Source organism: Hakea prostrata, chromosome 4 (assembly GCF_041222555.1).
Source record: "Hakea prostrata isolate BN-2017 chromosome 4, UWA_Hpros_2, whole genome shotgun sequence".
In the NCBI taxonomy this organism is placed as follows: Eukaryota; Viridiplantae; Streptophyta; class Magnoliopsida; order Proteales; family Proteaceae; genus Hakea; species Hakea prostrata.
The window spans coordinates 47,624,081-47,642,347 of record NC_142603.1 but is presented as its reverse complement, the minus strand read 5'-3'; the positions used below and the strand labels follow the sequence as shown (position 1 = coordinate 47,642,347).

Sequence of the window (18,267 nt, the reverse complement as noted above, 5' to 3'; positions counted from 1 at the left end):
CAAAGAATGTGCCACCTCAAGAAGGTGTCTATTCTGCATTCGGCAACCAATTTTGAGGAGAGGTTTCATCACAACTGCTTAGTGTATAATACCATAGTTAGCAAGGTAAGAGGGAAATGCCCCCCTCCCAAATGCTCAATCCCATTCTCTATATGCAGAATTTTTACTGCCCCAAACTATGTACTAACCATCATATGGGAAACTTGGAAACATGAGAAAACATCAATCTTTTGGTTCAAAAAAATAAGTATGAAACAAATAAGACGAACCAGTCATATGGTTGGTTGCCTTTGTGTCGATTATCCAAGTGGAATAAGTCGAAGTGACACTATGAAAATTGAAAATACTTGTGGAAGACTATGAATCGGAAGGGGGAACTATAGTAGAGGCAACAGTATTAGAAGGGGGTAAAAGAGGGAGGCGAAACCTTTTAGAGACCCTCTAAAGGTCGGCGATGGCCCTAGAGACTATTGTTGGGTTCTAGGCTTGTTGGTGGTGATGGGCAATGGCCCTAGAAGGATACTGGGGTGGTCTGACACCTCTAGGGCTATCTCATGGGCTAGGAAGGCTTGGTGGTGGAAGGCGATAGTCCTAGATGAGTTGCAGAGGTGGTGTGATACTCTAGGACCTATCAGCAATGGTGGAGAAGGTAGTTAATGGTGGTACTCGGGCTACGATAAGAGAAAAAGAAGAAAACAAGGTGGCAAAAGGTTACATGAGGGGGGGATGGTCTTAAGCCATCGTAGGAGGTGGAGGCGAAGGGTCTAAGAGGTGAGAGTTTTGCACAAGGGTAGAGAGAGGTGTAGAGATGTGGTGGTGATGGAGTGAGGTGGAAATTGTTGTGGTTCTCAAACAATTTTTCTACGGTTTCTCAAATTAGAGATGGCTCTGATACCATATTATATGATTTGAAGAAATCTTGACTTATGTCAAAGAGACATAGCAGGTCCTTTGTTATATTGGAAAATAAATAAAATAGAACTGATCTTCCCATTGTGGGAATATTACAAAGAGAATAGTGAAAGAAGATAAAAAGACAATTCTACCCCTAAAGAAATAACTAATATTACTGCTGCCTTACAACAATTATAAACAACGGTTGCTGCTTTCTTGCAGACACAAGTCACACTTCCAAAAATCTTCACAAACAATATTTGTCCTCGATGAATTTCTGAAGAACCAAGTCCGGTAGGGATTCATGTTCACAGAGTGGTTGAAGTCATACTTCACTCTAGTTAACTACAAACTTCACACATTAACAACTTGGACAATTATGTTTTAAGGACTTTTAAATGAATTCTTGGTTTAATTGATTTTTTTCCTTATTGTATTGAAGCAGTTCTTTCAGTGATTTGCTAATTTATTGCAAAACCTGATGTCTGCTTGTTTTTAGTTAGAAGATATTCATTCAAGCTTGTATCTTGTCAAATGTGATGCAAATTTGAATAGAGCTAAACATCAGCAAGGACAGAAGCAAACAGCAATGACCAAATTCTGCAGTGGGATTTGTCTCTTCTTCATATTAATTTGTGTTATCTGGGCACCTATGCTGGTAAGTAGCTTACGGCCTAAATGTTCTGAATTTTCTCATTCAGTTCTTAGTATATGAACCACGGATATTCTTGATATAAGTTTCTGTTCAGGAACAGAAAAAAATATTTTGACTTAATGTATGAACTATACAGAATGTGAGAGGACAAAAATGTTGATAATGCACCTTTTTCCATTGACCCCAAGTCAAATGTTCTAAAATGTGAAGATCTTTTATTGTTAGTTTGTGTAATTAATTCATGGTGGATCATGAGCTTTGTGATTCAAGTGGCTACTATTTACGAATTATTTATGAAAATGTTTATTCTGTTTGTTCCTGTTAAGCTGTCAGTTGTATTTAACTTTTATCATAGTTCTAAATTTTTATGTCCTCAAAAAGCAGGCCTCAGTGCAATGGTAAGATTGCTCCATTGCGTCCTAGCACTCGCAGGTTTTTGTCAGGTGTCAGGAAACAGCCTCCCTAGTAAACAGGGATAAGGCTGCATGCGTTATGAATTGACAACCCATCCCCAACCCCCAAGGGGTGGGAGTCTTGTGCACCAAGTATGCCCTTTTTTGATTCTATATCTATGCAAATTCTGCTAGTTTCCGACCTGCTGAAATGAAACATTAGAGGGATTGCCAATGATGGGTTAGTCAAGCGGTTAAAGACCCGCCCTCCTAAGGGGAGGTCCTGGGTTTGCACCCACTCGGCGGCGTATATTAGTAATTTAGTTCCCACCCCATAGTAACAAGCTACCTTTAAAAAAAAAAAAACATTGGAGGGATTACAAAACAAGCATTACTCCAGTTGAAGTTTTGGTGTTTGCCAAAATTTCATTCTATCTTATCACTATATGGCTAAAAAATATGAATCCATTTAAAAAAATCGAGTTCTTGACCGACATGGCGAGATCTCGATCGAGATATACAAATTTTCTGGTGTAAACTCGTTGGCCCATCTCGACGGGTTTTAGGGCCCCGGTTGGGCTGAAACTTGGTATTTAGCCTATTTAAGACCTTTGAACACACTAGTGGCCTTGGATTCGTGAAAAAATAAACCTAAGTACGTCTTCTAAGTCAACCCGATGTGTAAATTGAAATGTTTTTTTTTGAAATGCAAGGTTAGACAACATGTAATGGAGAGATATCAAGTAATTCAAGTTTTCAACTATCAAATATCAAATACATTACACATCAAACTATCAAAGAACTTGAATGGGTTCAAAATTCTACAACCATAAGAAATTTTAGACTTTTAGTAAGTCATAAATCATAATCCCTAAGTTCACAAGAGTACAAGAGTAACAAGACTACAAGATAGCAAGAGTATCACTCAGCATTTTGCATCAACTGATTCTGAATGGTGGCCACATATGACTCCCAAGTCAACTCATCACTATAGTATGTCACATATCGGTCTATGTGAGACCGATCTGTTTTCATGTCAGAATATTGGAGGAATAGCACTCTGGGGTAACCGTCAGTCGTGGATGGGTGAAAGCGTCATTACTACTCTTGTTGTTCATGTTGTTGTTGAATATATGGGTAGGGGTTTCTAACTAGTTAGTCAATAGCCTACCTTCACTCCCATATGTGTACTCTGCAGGTGTAGGGTCTTGAGGAATAGCATGATCTCCATACGAAGAATACCTAGTGTAATTTGACCCAGTGCTATGATCCCCGTATGACTGCCAACTGGCCAAACTCTGCTGTTGTGAACCATTGTGACCATGATCTAGGCTCATGCTTCCCATGTTCAATTCAAGATCCTGCATGCTCGCATCATCATTTGTTTGCCCTTGGTTTGATCTACTCTTCCTACTCCTAGTATAAGTCCGAGAGATAAGGGAACTATGGCTCGCATGTGTCAGATGACTCGGACCTAGTGGAGGTGACTCCCTTTGTTGACCCTGACTTCCACCAGCAACACCACCAGCCTGGCTACTTCCATGACTCGATGGCTGACTTGGAGGGATGGTATCATCGGCATCATCTGAACTCCCACTACTAGACATCACCGAATTTGTTTCAAGTCGACCAGGTGGCTCCACAAATGGTACACTTGGTCTTGCTGATGCTACTACAATAACCTGACCCACATCAGAAGACATGTGGTCAGCCACAGAATCTGGGCCCATGGCAGTAGCAATGGTAGGATCCGGCTGCACTCATGGCCCATCCAGCACTGGACCACATCGATCCCTAACCCATTGATGTATAACATCGTCTTCCTCATCCTCTACGGGGGGCTCATGGAATATATCAGTCAACTTAGTCGGTTCCCGATTTCCGTCATCCATATCATCTTTTTTTTTGGATGAATAATTAATCAATTAAAGGAACCAAGGAATAAGAAAACAAATACAAGGGAGCCAGGAGCTCACATCAAGAAGAGGGGGAGAATTGGGAGTTAAGACCCCAGGTAACAACAATGAGCCTGTTCCTTGGGGAGTCAACTACCGAGGGGAGGGAGAGAGAGAGATCCTAGAAGAAACATCGAAATATATAGCATTCCATATAGCGTCAATGGAGCGGGATTTGGAATTCCAGCGCCTGAGATTACGTTCCCACCAGAGATGATGAACAGTAGCACCAAACACCAGCTTACCAATCCGATCACAGATAGAGGAGCCAGGGAACTTGCTCAAAATCCAAGACCAGTCACAGGCAAACCCAAAGGAGCGACGGGAGCGGGGCCAAATGTAACTAAGGGCTTTCCTCCAAAGGGCACTAGATAAAGGGCAAGTAAAAAATAGATGCTCGATGTCCTCCGTACCATTCCAGCAAAGGATACATTTTGGGTTGACAGGGATATGCCGGGAAATAAGGAAAGATTGGGTTGGCAGGGCTAGATTTAGGGCTCTCCAAAGGGTGAGAGAGTGACGGGGAATATGGTCTTTAAACCAAACCAGGGCGGGCCATGGAGGGGAAGGGGTGGGGGAGCGAACTAGGTTCCAAGCAGAGGACATGGTGAATGTTTTGGTGATGGAGGGGGTCCAAATTATAGTATCATGAAGATGAGGGTAAATAGGGGGGAGAGAATTCCAGACAAGTGTGAGGCTATGATGCGGGGAAGGGACCCAAGTGCCACTAGAGATGAATTCCGCGAGAAGGGTAGATTTGGGGATTCGAGACTCATATACAGTGCGGGGAGGAAAGAGCGAGAGGAGAATGCCCATCGGATGCCATGGATCCTGCCAGAAAGAAGTAGAGGAACCAGAAGAGATGTGGGTGGTAATAACAGTTAGAGCGCGGGGCCGAAGAAGGAGAAGCTTCCTCCAAGTCCAAAAGGGATTAGGAGGGATGGAGACAGTCCAAAAGGAGTTAGATTTGAGAAGGTAAGAGTGGACCCATTTGACCCAGATAGAGTCATTTTTGGTGACAATTTTCCAGATGAGCTTGAGTAAGGCAGCGGAATTAACTTCTTGGATTCGACGAATTCCAAGACCCCCCTCAGATTTGGGCCGACAAACATTGGACCAACTTATGGGGCGCAGGAATCGAGAAGAATCCTGACCTTTCCAGAGGAAAGCACAGAAGAGAGATTCCATGGCAGACGAGATTGCTTTAGGTATCGGGAAGATGCCACACCAATACAGGTATGAAGATTGGAGTACCGATCGAATGAGTTCTACCCTACCTGCGAAGGAGAGGAAACGGCTTTTCCAAAGCTGGAGACACTTACGGATGTGATCTAACATAGGGGAACAATGATGGCGAGAGAGCCTACCCGGAATGAGAGGGAGCCCGAGATAGGTCACAGGGAAGGATCCAGGCTTGAACCCCGAAAGATTTAGGAGATTGGAGCGAAGAGGCTCAGAAACTCCAGAGAGGAAAAGAGTAGATTTGTCTAGATTGACCCTAAGGCCAGAGATAGACTCAAAGAAAGAAAGGGTAGAAGTGATGGAGGAGATGGAGTTGAGGTCGGCTCTAGAGAAAATCATGAGATCATCAGCAAAGGCGAGATGGGTGAGATTGATGGCTTTACACTTAGGAATGGGGGAGATTAGGAGTTGATCAGTCTTGGCTTGAAGGAGATGGGATAGGACCTCCAAAGCCAGGGAAAAAAGGTAGGGAGAGAGAGGGCAACCTTGCCGAATGCCTACACTAGAGGGAAAGAAGCCCGCCGGCGAACCATTAGTAATGACTGAAAAGTAAGGGGAGGAGATACAAATTTCGATCCAATGGATGAAGGAGGGAGGGAATCTCATGGAAAAGAGAACATCACTAATAAAATCCCAGCAAATAGAGTCGAAAGCTTTGTGGAGATCCACTTTGAGGAGAGCAGCCGGGGAGTGGGACACTCTGTCGAACCCCCTGACAATCTCTGCACAAAGGAGAATATTATCCGTAATACTACGGCCCAAAATGAAAGCAGATTGGTTTGCACTAACCAAGTTAGGCATAACCTTTTTTAGCCGGATCGCAAGGATTTTGGAGATGAACTTGTAAAGGAGATTACAAAGGGAGATAGGGCGAAAATCAGTAAGAGAAGAGGCCCCAGCCTTTTTGGGGATGAGGCAAAGGAAAGTTTGGTTGATGGAAGAGAGCTGAGAGGGATTAAGGAAGAAACTGCGGACTACTTTGATGAGATCATCCTCAATAATGCTCCAGGCATTTGAATAAAAACCCATACTAAACCCGTCAGGGCCGGGAGCACGATTGGATTTTTGAGATCGAATGGCATGAATGATCTCATCATGGGAAGGGATAGAAAAGAGAGAGGGGCAAGATTGAGGGCTGACAAATTTATTAATCAGGCCCGGGGGGAGAGGGGGACGCGGCGGGAGAGAAGAACGAGGCGGAGAGAGAAGATTTGAGAAATAGGAGACAACCTCGGCTTTGATCCCCGGAGGGTCGAAGATCCACACTCCGTTGCTAGATAGGAGAGCAGGAAAGGAGTTAAAATTTGAACGCTCTTTAAGGGAGCGGTGAAAGAAAGCGGAATTGGAGTCCCCAAGCTGGAGCCATTTGATTCTGGCTTTTTGGCGAAGGAAACTCTCTTCTAAAGAGACTAGGGAAGAAAGCTCAGAAGAGAGATTCCTCTCATTTTCCGCGAGCATGGGGTTAAGAGGGTCGTTTTGGAGAAAAGTTTGAGTTCGCAAGAGATTTGAACGGCAGTCAGAGACCCTGGAGGAGATATTTCCAAAGGTGGAATGGTTCCAACTACGGAGAGCTTCCTTTGTGTTCCTAAGCCGGCGGGCAAAACTGATAAGGGGAAGGGAATGACAGTGAACAGGTTTCTCCCAAGCATCCTTAACAGTGGGCAAGAAAGAAGAGTTGGAGGTCCACATATCAAAGAACTTGAAAGGCTTAGGGCCGAAGGAGGAGAGAGGGAAGATATGGACTAAACAAGGGGAGTGATCCGACAGGCAAGGAGGGGAGAAAGAAGCATGGGAATTCGGGAAATAGGATAGCTAATGGTGATTAACAAGAAAACGATCAAGCTTCGATGCAATCCTGTCCTCACCAATACGACAGTTATGCCAGGAGAGAGAGTGACCTGACCATCTTAGATCAGTGATACAAGAGTCATCGAGACAGGAGTTGAAATCTTCGACAGCAGTAGGATTGGGCGGGCGCCCACCAACCCTCTCATGGGAGAAACGAACAATGTCATCCATATCATCTTATATGTGCCTTACTCTCAATCTCATGTTGTAATGCACATACACTACATCCTCGAGCCTCTTACTCCCCCAATCTGTTCGGTACCTTACTATGGATGAGCGAGAAGGTGCTCCAGTTCCTCTCGCAACCAAAGGATGAGCAAGTTTGTAAGAGTACTTCAATTGTTGTCCCTAAGATTTGGCGAACTAGTTCCATATAACACCCATTAGTCAGCTGCATTACCAAATATAAGAATGCATTAGGCAAGTAAATCTTAATACTTATATAACTTATAGATTATCACTTATAGAGTTATAGACTTATAGTAATGGACTACTTACAAGGATTTTTTTTTTTTTTTTTTTTTTTTTTTTGCCTAGTTGCAATTGCAGAAGGCTTTCCAAAACTCCCAGAGGCATCCTGAACTCCCTGATCTATACACCAATTGTTCAATTATTGTACTTTTACTACTGTATACGCACTAATGCAAGAAGTTGAAGAAACAATTGAATAAGTTCTCACCTCTCCATTAATTGTCCCTTACATGATGGGATTTGGCACAAGCTTCTCCACCACGTTTTGCACCACATGCATCAACCTTACATTAAGCCCTAGATCATTCTTGTAATGGTACTTTGGGTTGAGGTATTAAGCTTGTATTGTGGAAAAAAAATTTTGGTTAGTGATTTGGTTATTTACTTGTTTATAAATTATAAGTTATAACTTATAACAAATTAACAATGTAAATTGAAGTATATAACAAAAACTTAAAGACTTAAAAGTGACTCACCAGCCAAGTGTAAAGGATGCATCAAGTGCGTCTCCCATCTATCATCGACGATCCTCTCGTAGGATTTGAAGGAGCCAGGGGCAGTAGCTCTAACCAACTCTTTCATTTGCTAGAGGGCAGCATATATGTGGGGCATTGTGGGCTTCTTCTCCAAATCCACTATCCTTAAAACAAACACAATAGGCTTTAAAATGCCCACTATCCTATTCAGCTACCTCCAAAAGGAATCATCAAGAATGGTTTGTTGGACTACTACTGCATCAGGATGGCTAGATCCTCGCCAATTAAACCACTCTTCACTTGCAAACATGTGTCGTAGACCCACCACTTTCTTATGGAAGCTTTTCAAAGCTATATAGTTGGTCGCGAATCTAGTCAATTCAGGTCTTACTAGATTACCCTTACAGTGGTTCCTCATCATCTTCAGCACATAACCATGGTTATAAATAAAATTACTAACCCTTCTAGCCCTATTTACCATAGCATTGATTGACTTTCTCTTCCCCAAGTCCTTCAATATAAGATCAATTGAGTGTGCTACACATGGTGTCCAAAAGAGGTGGATCCTGCTACTCTTCTTCTCCATCAACATTTCACTAGCTTTTTTGAAGTTAGCACCTTTATTTGTGACAATTTGGACAACATTGCTTGGCCCTACCTTGAGGATCACCTCCTAAAAAGCTTGTAAAGGTAGTCAACATCTTTGACTTTGTCTAAGGCACCCACTAACATAAGAAAATATGTTTTTTCCATTGTAGCTCAGCATAAAATTAATGATGGACTGTCTAATAGGACTAGTCCATCCATCAGTCATCACAGTAACACCATATGTTGTCCATCTTTCCTTCAATGAACCAATGTATTCCTCCACCTCCCACTTCACCTTTAGTAAATATTTATTCATTACTTCACAAGCTATGAGGCCTTTAACCCCAACACCTGCCCTAGCAACTGCATTGATCATCCCTAATAGTATGTTGTTTTGGCTACATTGGCTGCAATGTTGTTGTGGAGCATGAATTTGTTGATCGCCAACCTAGCTTCCTCCTCCTTACTGCCTTCTCTACCTTCATTAAACATATATGGAATGCTTCTTTGATAGGTGCCTTGATGCTTAAAGAGGGAGGGGTCTTGGTCAAATGTGGGATCATAATGTGTAGTCATCCTCCTCCTTTCAATCCTATCACTTCCATAAAAACTATGTCTAGGTAACATAGATGCCCTTGACCCCAAACCACCTGCTCCTTTTGTCTGTTCATATTGCCTCACATTCTCAAATGTAAGGACTATCTGCTAGCTTCCATTGCAGCCTTAATCTGTCTCCACTTGGCTTGTGACTCAATACTCATAACCCTCCTCCTCTCCTCATCATTGTCTGACTCCTCATCAACATCAACAAAAGGTCTACACAGCACTGTATCTCAAATTCCCTTTGCTTCTGTGCCATCTCCATCTTTTGTTTCCCTCCCTTTAAAGTTGTTGCAGTTGCTTTTTGCACTTCATAAAGAACCTTGGGACACTTGGCAACATCTTTGTAGCCACCAGCCAAATGTTGCTTTAGTCTAGTTGAACTACCATAATTCAAGGTCTTGAGGCAATACTTACATCAGGATTTTTTATTGTCGACAGTCAGTGGATCCCCATGTTGCCAAGAATTGTCCTGGGTCCCACTGCCAGTGCCACCACTCCCACTAGTTGCCATTTAAGATACAAGTCTACAACACTTAAATGCATACATGAATGTTCCTAAATAATAATTTTTGATAAATAAAAACATGTAAAAACAATTTATAAAACAACAAAACACCCACTTTGTTCTAAGATAACATATATACAATGCTCGAACAGACATGTTTGTATTTTTAAAATAAACTACATAATATGAACATCATTTGAAAGAAAGAAAAAAAAAAAAAAAAAAAAAAAAAAAAAGATAATTTTTTATAACAACAACAACAACAACAACAACAACAATAAGTCTTGTCCCAACTAAATGGGGTCAGCTACATGGATTCTTGACCTCCAATCATTTCTATTAGAGGTCATGCTAGATACAAGGCCTAAGTTATGCATATCCTTTCTCACCACTTCTCCTAAGGTTATCTTAGGTCTACCCCTAGCTCTTCTAGTTCCTTCAATATGGATTATATCACTTCTCCGTACAGGAGCATTTATAGGTCTCCATTGAACGTGGCCGTGCCACCTCAAACGACTTTCTCTAAGTTTATCACTTATGGGAGCAACTCCCAGACCAACTCTAATATGATCGTTTTTTATCTTATCCATCCTAGTTTTGCCACTCATCCATCTTAGCATCCTCATTTCTGCTACACTGAGTTTATCTATATGATTCTTTTTAACAGCCCAACACTCTGCACCGTACATCATAGCTGGTCGAACAACGGTCCTATAAAATTTTCCTTTAAGCTTTAATGGAATACGCCGATCACATAAGACCCCGGACGCACCTCTCCACTTCATCCACTTTATTTTAATTCTTTGGGAAACCTCATCTTCTAAATCACCTCTTTTACTTATGATTGAACCTAGGTACCTAAAACAATCACTCTGAGGAATCTCTTTATCGTCAAGTATCACCACCTCATCATCTGCCCGATCATGACTAAAGTTACAACCTAAATATTCTATCTTCGATCTACTAAGTTTAAAGCCTTTTGATTCCAAAGCTACTCTCCATGATTCTAATTTGATATTAATCCCCACTTGGGTCTCATCAATCAACACAATATCATCCGCAAAAAGCATACACCAAGGGACCTCATCTTGAATGTCTTTGGTTAATTCATCCATTACCAATGCAAATAGATATGGGCTTAAAGTTGACCCTTGATGTAGCCCAACTGTTATCGGAAATTCATTACTGTCCCCCCACTGTTCTAACACTAGTCACCAAACCATCATACATATCCTTAACTATATCTATATATTTACTTGCAACACTTCTTTTCTCTAGTACTTGCCAAATTAACGCTCTAGGGACTCTATCATAAGCTTTTTCTAGGTCAATAAATACCATATGAAGATCTTTCCTACATTCTCTATACCTTTCCATAAGTCTCCAAATTAAGTAAATAGCCTCCGTTGTAGATCTTCCCCGCATAAACCCAAATTGGTTCTCAATAATTGTAGTTAAGTGTCTCAAACGGGTTTCAATTATTCTCTTCCATAATTTCATCGTATGGCTCATCAATTTAATGCCCCTATAGTTATAATTTTTTAAATAAAATATATTAATTTTCATAATTATTATATTTCATTATTTAAAAAAATAAAAATAAATACAGCAAGCATGATAATCAAAATATGAATACATGGGATTGTAGTCCTCTCAATGTAGTTTAACATAAGTGATAATCACATTCATATCATAAGTATTTTTTTATATTTTTTTATTTTAGTTTTTAGATAATATTTTTTTAAATACCAAAATTCAAAAAATAAATTAATAGCAGATCATTAAATTTGTTTCCATGAAAGTGTAGATCAAAGCTAGTAGATCACCATATATTTATACTAGACTCAACACACCCATTGTAGAACATTCTATATGAAAAAATTCAAATTTGGGGAAAATCTTACCTTTGTTGAAGATCTAGTTGAAATATGCTTGAATGATGATAATCTAATGTTGTAGATGTGTTAAGGATGTTTAGAAGTTAAATCCCCAAAAAATTCCGGCCAAAAATCAAGTTTTCAGCAAGTTTTGAGAGTTGCAACGAGAAAGAGGCGAGATATGCCTCTCTTGGGCGAGATGGAGGGTTTTAAAACCCCCTAAAGCAGGTGGTTGGACCAGAGTTGGCGAGATCTTGGCGAGATCTTGCGAAATCTCCCACCATGCATTTACTTGAATACTGTATGTAACTCCCAAGAAAGATGGTAGTTGATAGTTGATACACGTAAACAGTTGAGCAAAGGAACAGAAATAGCCAGAAATATTCTTCCAAAATTCCCAGACTGGACAATTCTCTCAACCGTATGTTAGCTCAGAGATTTTTTCCAAGGTAGACTTGAGAAGTGAATGTCAAATCCAGATGCAACCCAGATGAATGAAAATCACCTTCAAGAGAAAGGACAGTTTTTTATAAGTGGCTAGCTAGTAATGCCATTTGACCTTATGAATGTACCTATTTCATTTCTGAGAGTGATAACTAAAGTGCAATGGCCTTTCAAGCTTCAAGAGGAGGTTTCTGGTCATCTATTTGGACAGCATTTTTATTTACAAGAGCAAGGGTGATCATCTTTCTCATCTGAGGCACGTTCCACTGTTATTCGACAAAAGAAGTTGATTGTAAACTTTGAGTACCCAGGGGATCTACTTGGATTTATTTTCTTTTATGTTGTATTATCTGCTAATCCTGAGAGGGCACAGTTATTTCTGTGTGGGCATGAGCTGAAAGGGCACCGGCAGAGGGGATGTGATGTCTGACCCACCCCCCACTGCCTCTGGCACCCTCCCCCTCCAGCCAGCTTTCCTTATGTAACCCAAGTCTAGGCCAGTCTTCAGGATCCCCTCAAATAGAACCAGCAGTACTATTTGGGTTAAATTCTCAATTACTCAGGTCTGATCTTAGTCAGTTCTCAATGGGCAGGAGCTGTCAAGGGTCAAATGCACCCTGCAGTTTTAGGTCTAGGGTTTATGTTTGAGTGTTTCTAGGGTTTAAGGATGATTTAGGGTTGACTGGGGTAGGGCATAGGTTTCGGCCAGCAGTGTTCGGGCTTGGAAATTAGAAAACTGGATCTGATTCTGTGGAATATCAGTTTCAGATTTGATTCCAAGCTAGGGTTTTAAAATTAGGTCTCTTAATGTGTCTTGGACTTTAAGGAGGATGGCCAGGGTTGAGAGTTGAGAGGAAAGGGACTAAGGTCCAGCCAGGGGTTTATGATGAGGAAATTGGACTGAAACTGAAGTTGTATTTGCTGTTTTGCGAGTTCAGATTCAATCCTAGGGTTAGGGTTTTGATGGAGGCTAGGGGAGGGTGATTCTAGGGCTTAGAATCCAGGTATGGGGCTGGTGCTTAAGGATAGTTAGGGTGGGTTGGAGCTACGTCCAAGAGGAAATGGCATTTAGAGGGAGAACTAAGGTTCTGCAGTTTAGGGCAAAAGGAGATCTGCTGTGGTGCCGCAAGGGGGAAAGGGAGGTTGGGGGGGTTGGAAAAGGAACATGGGATGGGTTCGGGATTTTTCTTACTTGATGCCTGAGAAGAGGCTTGAAAAAATTGTTTAGGAAGACCACTGGTTAGAGGTTCTTCAATGGCTGCTGCAGGTGAATGAAGAAGAAAGAAAATCTGGAATTTGCAGAAACTTGCAGGAAATTACAAACACTAAGGCCGAGGGCTTCCTCCTTGGAGCCCATGACTTCCAAAGTCTTCCTTCAATTCTGCTTTCATTCAATTAATTATAAACTGACTTGTTACATTGGGGAATGGCTCTATTTATTACCTTACATTGAAGGAAAATAAAACTAGGACTCAAAAAAGAAAAGAAATCCAACTTGAACTCAACTTAGAAAGCCTACTTGGACTCAACTTAGGGAATCCAATTTGGATTAGAATCCCCTAGACTTACTTTCTAAACTAGTTTGGATTCTTAAGTAAGAGTTCCTAAAACAAATACAACGTGCAAATAAGAAACCAACTTGCAAAAGGAATCCTACTTGAAAATTGGACTCCAACTAGGACTCCTACTTAGACAAGGATTCTTTAATAGCTTGTTAACCAAGGACTTTAAACTCAAAACAAAAATTAGATCTAGACTTCTTGTAGAGAGGGGAGTACAACTAGGTAGGGCTGCAACTGGGCCGGGCTGGGCCGGGCTTTTGCAATCCCAAGCCCAGCCCTATATGGTATTATTTGAGCCCATTCCCGCCCTGGCCCTAGTTCAGGGCCAATGATTATTGTCCCTGGCCCTAAGCCCTACAGGGCTAAGCCAAGCCCATTCCCGCCCTAATTGGCCCTAATTGGGCCGGGCGGTGAGTTGGGCCGGGCCCGGGATTGGCCCTAATTGGCCCTAATTGGCCCTGTCCCGCCCCGATTGGCCCCGTCCCCGGCCCTGATTGGCCCTATCCCTGGCCCTGATTGGCCCAGGCCCTAATTGGCCTTGTCCCTAGCTTTAATTGACCATTTCTTTGGTCGTAAATATCAAATGTAAGACAGGTAGTAATTAAAATACATATTAAAGTAATTAAATTCTTAAATTCCAAACTCAGTTCTGGAAAATAAAATAGTAAAGATGTCAACAAATAATCCAAAACTTATTTTTAATATGTATTTAACTATTTATACCCATTTAGATTTTAGAGAAATAGAGAAATCCAAATCTCTAGGGTTTTTTAATTTGCTATTCGATGAAAATTATGGTTATTATATGTAAGCTCGAAGGAAAAAAGAAAAAGATTTATCTCAATTCTCAATTAATTTCTAACTTCTAAGACAATGGTCAAACTTCATTCCAAATTTTCAATTTGTCTTTCCCCCAAGTTTTCTCTCTCTCTCTCTCTCTCTCTCTCTCTCTCTCTCTCTCTCTCTCTCTCTCTCTCTCTCTCTCTCTCTCTCTCTCTCTCTCTCTCTCTCTCTCTCTCTCTCTCTCTCTCTCTCTCTCTCTCCCTCTCTCTCTCCCCCCCCCCCCCCCCCCCCCCCCCCCCCCCCCCCCCCCCCCCCCCCCCCCCCCCCCCCCCCCCCCCCCCCCCCCCCCCCCCCCCCCCCCCCCCCCCCCCCCCCCCCCCCCCCCCCCCCCCCCCCCCAGAAAGAGTTAAAATTATTCATGAAATAGAATAAGTAGAGAGAAGAATTGTAATTAAATTTAGGCATATTTGAAAGTCAAGTCAATTATAGAGAATGTCACACAAATTCTTTTTGTAAACTTAGAAACACCAGAGATTCATAATTCAAAAGGAATCTGATAAATGAAATTTTATCTTCAAAGTCAAGAACTTAAGCCGTAGGTAGGTATGTTTTCATTCACAACTGTTCAATAAATTGATATCTTTATTCAATACAAAAAAATTCATATTCAAAACCTTATTAACAAGTAAATCGACGATAATTTAGTATTCAACCAAAAAAAAAATGTATTTTTTTCATAGTTAAAGAAAATGATGTTTTAGTTACAAACATAGCTATATGTTTTTAATAATTTTTTTGAAATATCACAGTAGATTTGTTAGATATTCATGATGAGAAGTTGGGGTATAGATTTGTGAGATATTAATTCTTTATGTAATAGTTTTTATTATTTATAATATATTATCTCGCCTTAGTCAAAAATCAAAATCAATATTTTATTGAACTAAAAATGACTTTGTTGGAAAAATAAAAATTACCTTAAAAATAATATAAAAAGTGAATTTATAGTCTAATATGATCAAAGTGACTAAATGTCAAAATCAAGACTCATATCAATGTTAGTATGAAGATTAGGGTAAAAATCTAGTACTGTAGTACATGATCATCGTCAAATTAATATTAAGATTAGAGCCAAAATTATGGTCAGGATCAAGGCCAAAATCAAATAGATGCTTATTAGTTATTACATTGGTAATGAGGTTATAATTTATTTTTATTAATTTTCTACAAAACATGATCATGTTTCTAAAATTTGACACGTGTCAAGTATCCACCCATATGTATTACAATTAATTCCTCTCCATGTGGGTGGAGGGTCTAGAGTCTTTAGACTCAAATCAGGGCCAGGATCAAGGTCAAGATCAGGGCTAATATCAAGGCCAAAATCAGGGCCAGGGATCGGGCCAAGATCAGGACCAGAATCAGAGCCAAGATCAAGGCCAGGATCAGGGCCAGAATCAGAGCCAAAATTAGGGCCAGGATCAGGGCCAAAATCAGGGCTAGGATCAGGGCCTGGGTCAGGGCCAAGATCAGGGCCAAAATCAGGGCCTGGGTCAGGGCCAAAAATCAGGGACGGGCCGGGATGGGCTGGGCGGGCCAGAGAGTAATCCCAGGCCCGCCCTTGGCCCTAGTTTAGGGCCAGAATATTTTGGCCCTAACCCGCCCTTAGGGCCAAAATCTTTAGCCCAAGCCCTATTCGAGCTCAGGGCGGGCTTAGGGCGGGTCAGGGCCGCCAGGGCCAAACTTGCACCCCTACAACTAGGGAGGTCCCTTCACTAACTAGGATTCTCACCACTTGTCCAACCAAAAAACAATATGTAGAGATTGGATCTTCAAATTATTTTGAACTCAAATGGACCCTTTTGGACTCCAAAGGGGGTGGCAAAATACCACTTTTGCCCCTTATGATTCAGCTAGCCAATCAGTGCACCTTTCAGGGTCTGTTTTGGGGCTCAAAATTTGAGGTGCCTCCTTCCGCTTCTCCCCCTTTTACCTCTCTCTTTTCCCCCATTGCCAACCCGCAAGGAATGTATACATTTACATCTCATCCCTCCCTTGATTGTTGATGGCTGCATCATTTTCTCCCCAGCCGGTGTTCTTGACAACAAAGCTTCCAATTGGAGTTACTACAAGGTGGGTAACTTTCTTGGCTCAAGGCCTCCTTTTCACATAGTTTAAACGTCTCTAACCAAGTACTAGAAGCCCTCAAGCACCTTGGAGATCTACCTTCTTGACTATGGCTTCTTAATATTCAAATTATCTATCTATAAAGATTAGATTTGAGCCCTTAAGGGAGGACCATGGTTGATAAATAACAATTGGCAATGGCGTCACATTGTAGCTCACCAGTGTGAACCACTCCTACCTTCCTCTTTGGGTCTCTATAACCAAACTCCCTCTCCAGTATTGGTGCGTTGAAGGGTTAAGCGTCATTAGATTTTCTCTTGGTACTCCTATTTCATCTGATGCTATCATAATGAAGGAAGATTGCCTCAAATATTCGAGGATCTACATTGACATTACACCAGACCAGTTGCGTTGACACTTCACCTTAAAATGGGGTTGTTGAACGCAAAAATGGACATCTACTTGAAGTAGTGTGTTCCCTAAAGTTTAGTATGCATGTGCCTCCTCAATTTTGGGGTGATGTAGTTCTTACTACAACTTATTTGATTGACCGAATGCCATCTCGAGTCTTAGACCAATGTTGCCCCCTTGAAGTTTTTTTGTGGACAGCAGCTTTTACGTACCCCGTAAGGTTTTTGATTGTGTTGCATTTGTTTGAAACCACCATATTCATGGTAAGTTGGATCTTGGTGGATTATGGTGCAGTTTCTTGGGTTATCCTTCTGGACATAATGGGTATAAGTATCAATACCCAGTATCATCATCCTAGTTCTTGTCATTTCTTTGTGTCTATGGATGTTGTCCCAAAAACAAGTTCCTTTTGTTTTTTTCCCTTAGATTCTTCAGGGGGAGAGTTTTAGTGAAGAAGTCTCGTTTTTAATTCCTCCTTTTGATATTTCTCCTAAGATTTCTACAGATGATCTTCCTTTGGGAGATGGAGTGACCAAATAAGAACAGCGGGTGAATGATAAGCATGGGGAGCGTAGACCTCTGAAGACTTATCAAAGAAAGTAAAGAGTCACCCTTTTGAATTGAGCTAGTTGGAAGCTTCAGATCCTAATCCTGAAGAGTTTGTACCTCTGAGTCTGTATCTCTGAGTCTCTCTCTAGCCCTTATTTTGATCCTACTTTGGACTTACCCTTGCATTGAGGAAGCAGCTACAGGCTTGCACCCAACATCCTATTTCGGATTATGTTTCATATCAGTCCCTGTCCTTAGAGTTTCAAAGTTTCATTTCCTCTTTGTACTCTACTTTTGTTCCTAACACTTGGTAAGAAGCATTATCTCACTCAAACTGAAGGAAGCTATGGATGAGGAAATATGAGCTATGGAGAAAAACAAAATGTGGGAATTGGTGACTTTGCCTACAGGAAAGCAGATTGTTGGGTGCAAATGGGTTAGTGATCAAGCACAAGGCTAGTGGGACTGTTGAGAGGTATAACGCAGAGGTATAACACAAGATTGGTGGCCAAAGGCTTCACTCAGACTTATGACATTGACTACCAGGAAACATTTGCCCCTGTTGCCAAGATGAACATTGTTCGGACTGTTCTTTCGTGCGCTATGAATAAAGGGTGAAGTCCACAACAATTAGATGTTAAGAATGCTTTTTTGCATGAAGAACTCCTAGAGGAGGTGCACATGGATGTTCCACCTGGATATTCTACTGCCAAGACTCATGGGAAAGTGTGCAAGTTGAAGAGAGCATTACATGGTTGAAGCAATTTCCGAGAGCATCATTTGGAAGGTTCCATAAGGCAATGATCTTTAATGGCTATAAGCAAAGAAATGTAGCTCACATTTTGTTCATCAAATGAGATGGTTTCCACACTATTGTACTTCTAG

At 41.3% G+C, this 18,267-nt stretch overlaps 1 protein-coding gene across 3 annotated transcripts in view; it reads left to right on the top strand.

Annotated features, from left to right (window-relative positions):
• LOC149019218 (piezo-type mechanosensitive ion channel homolog) overlaps nucleotides 1-18,267 on the top strand; it is a 113,373-nt gene that overhangs the window by 84,130 nt on the left and 10,976 nt on the right. For all 3 annotated transcript variants that reach the window (XM_089153253.1, XM_089153252.1, XM_089153254.1), the window contains one exon: nucleotides 1,394-1,552. In XM_089153253.1, the coding sequence (XP_089009379.1) occupies nucleotides 1,394-1,552 (159 nt within the window). The remainder of the gene's footprint in view (nucleotides 1-1,393; nucleotides 1,553-18,267) is intronic.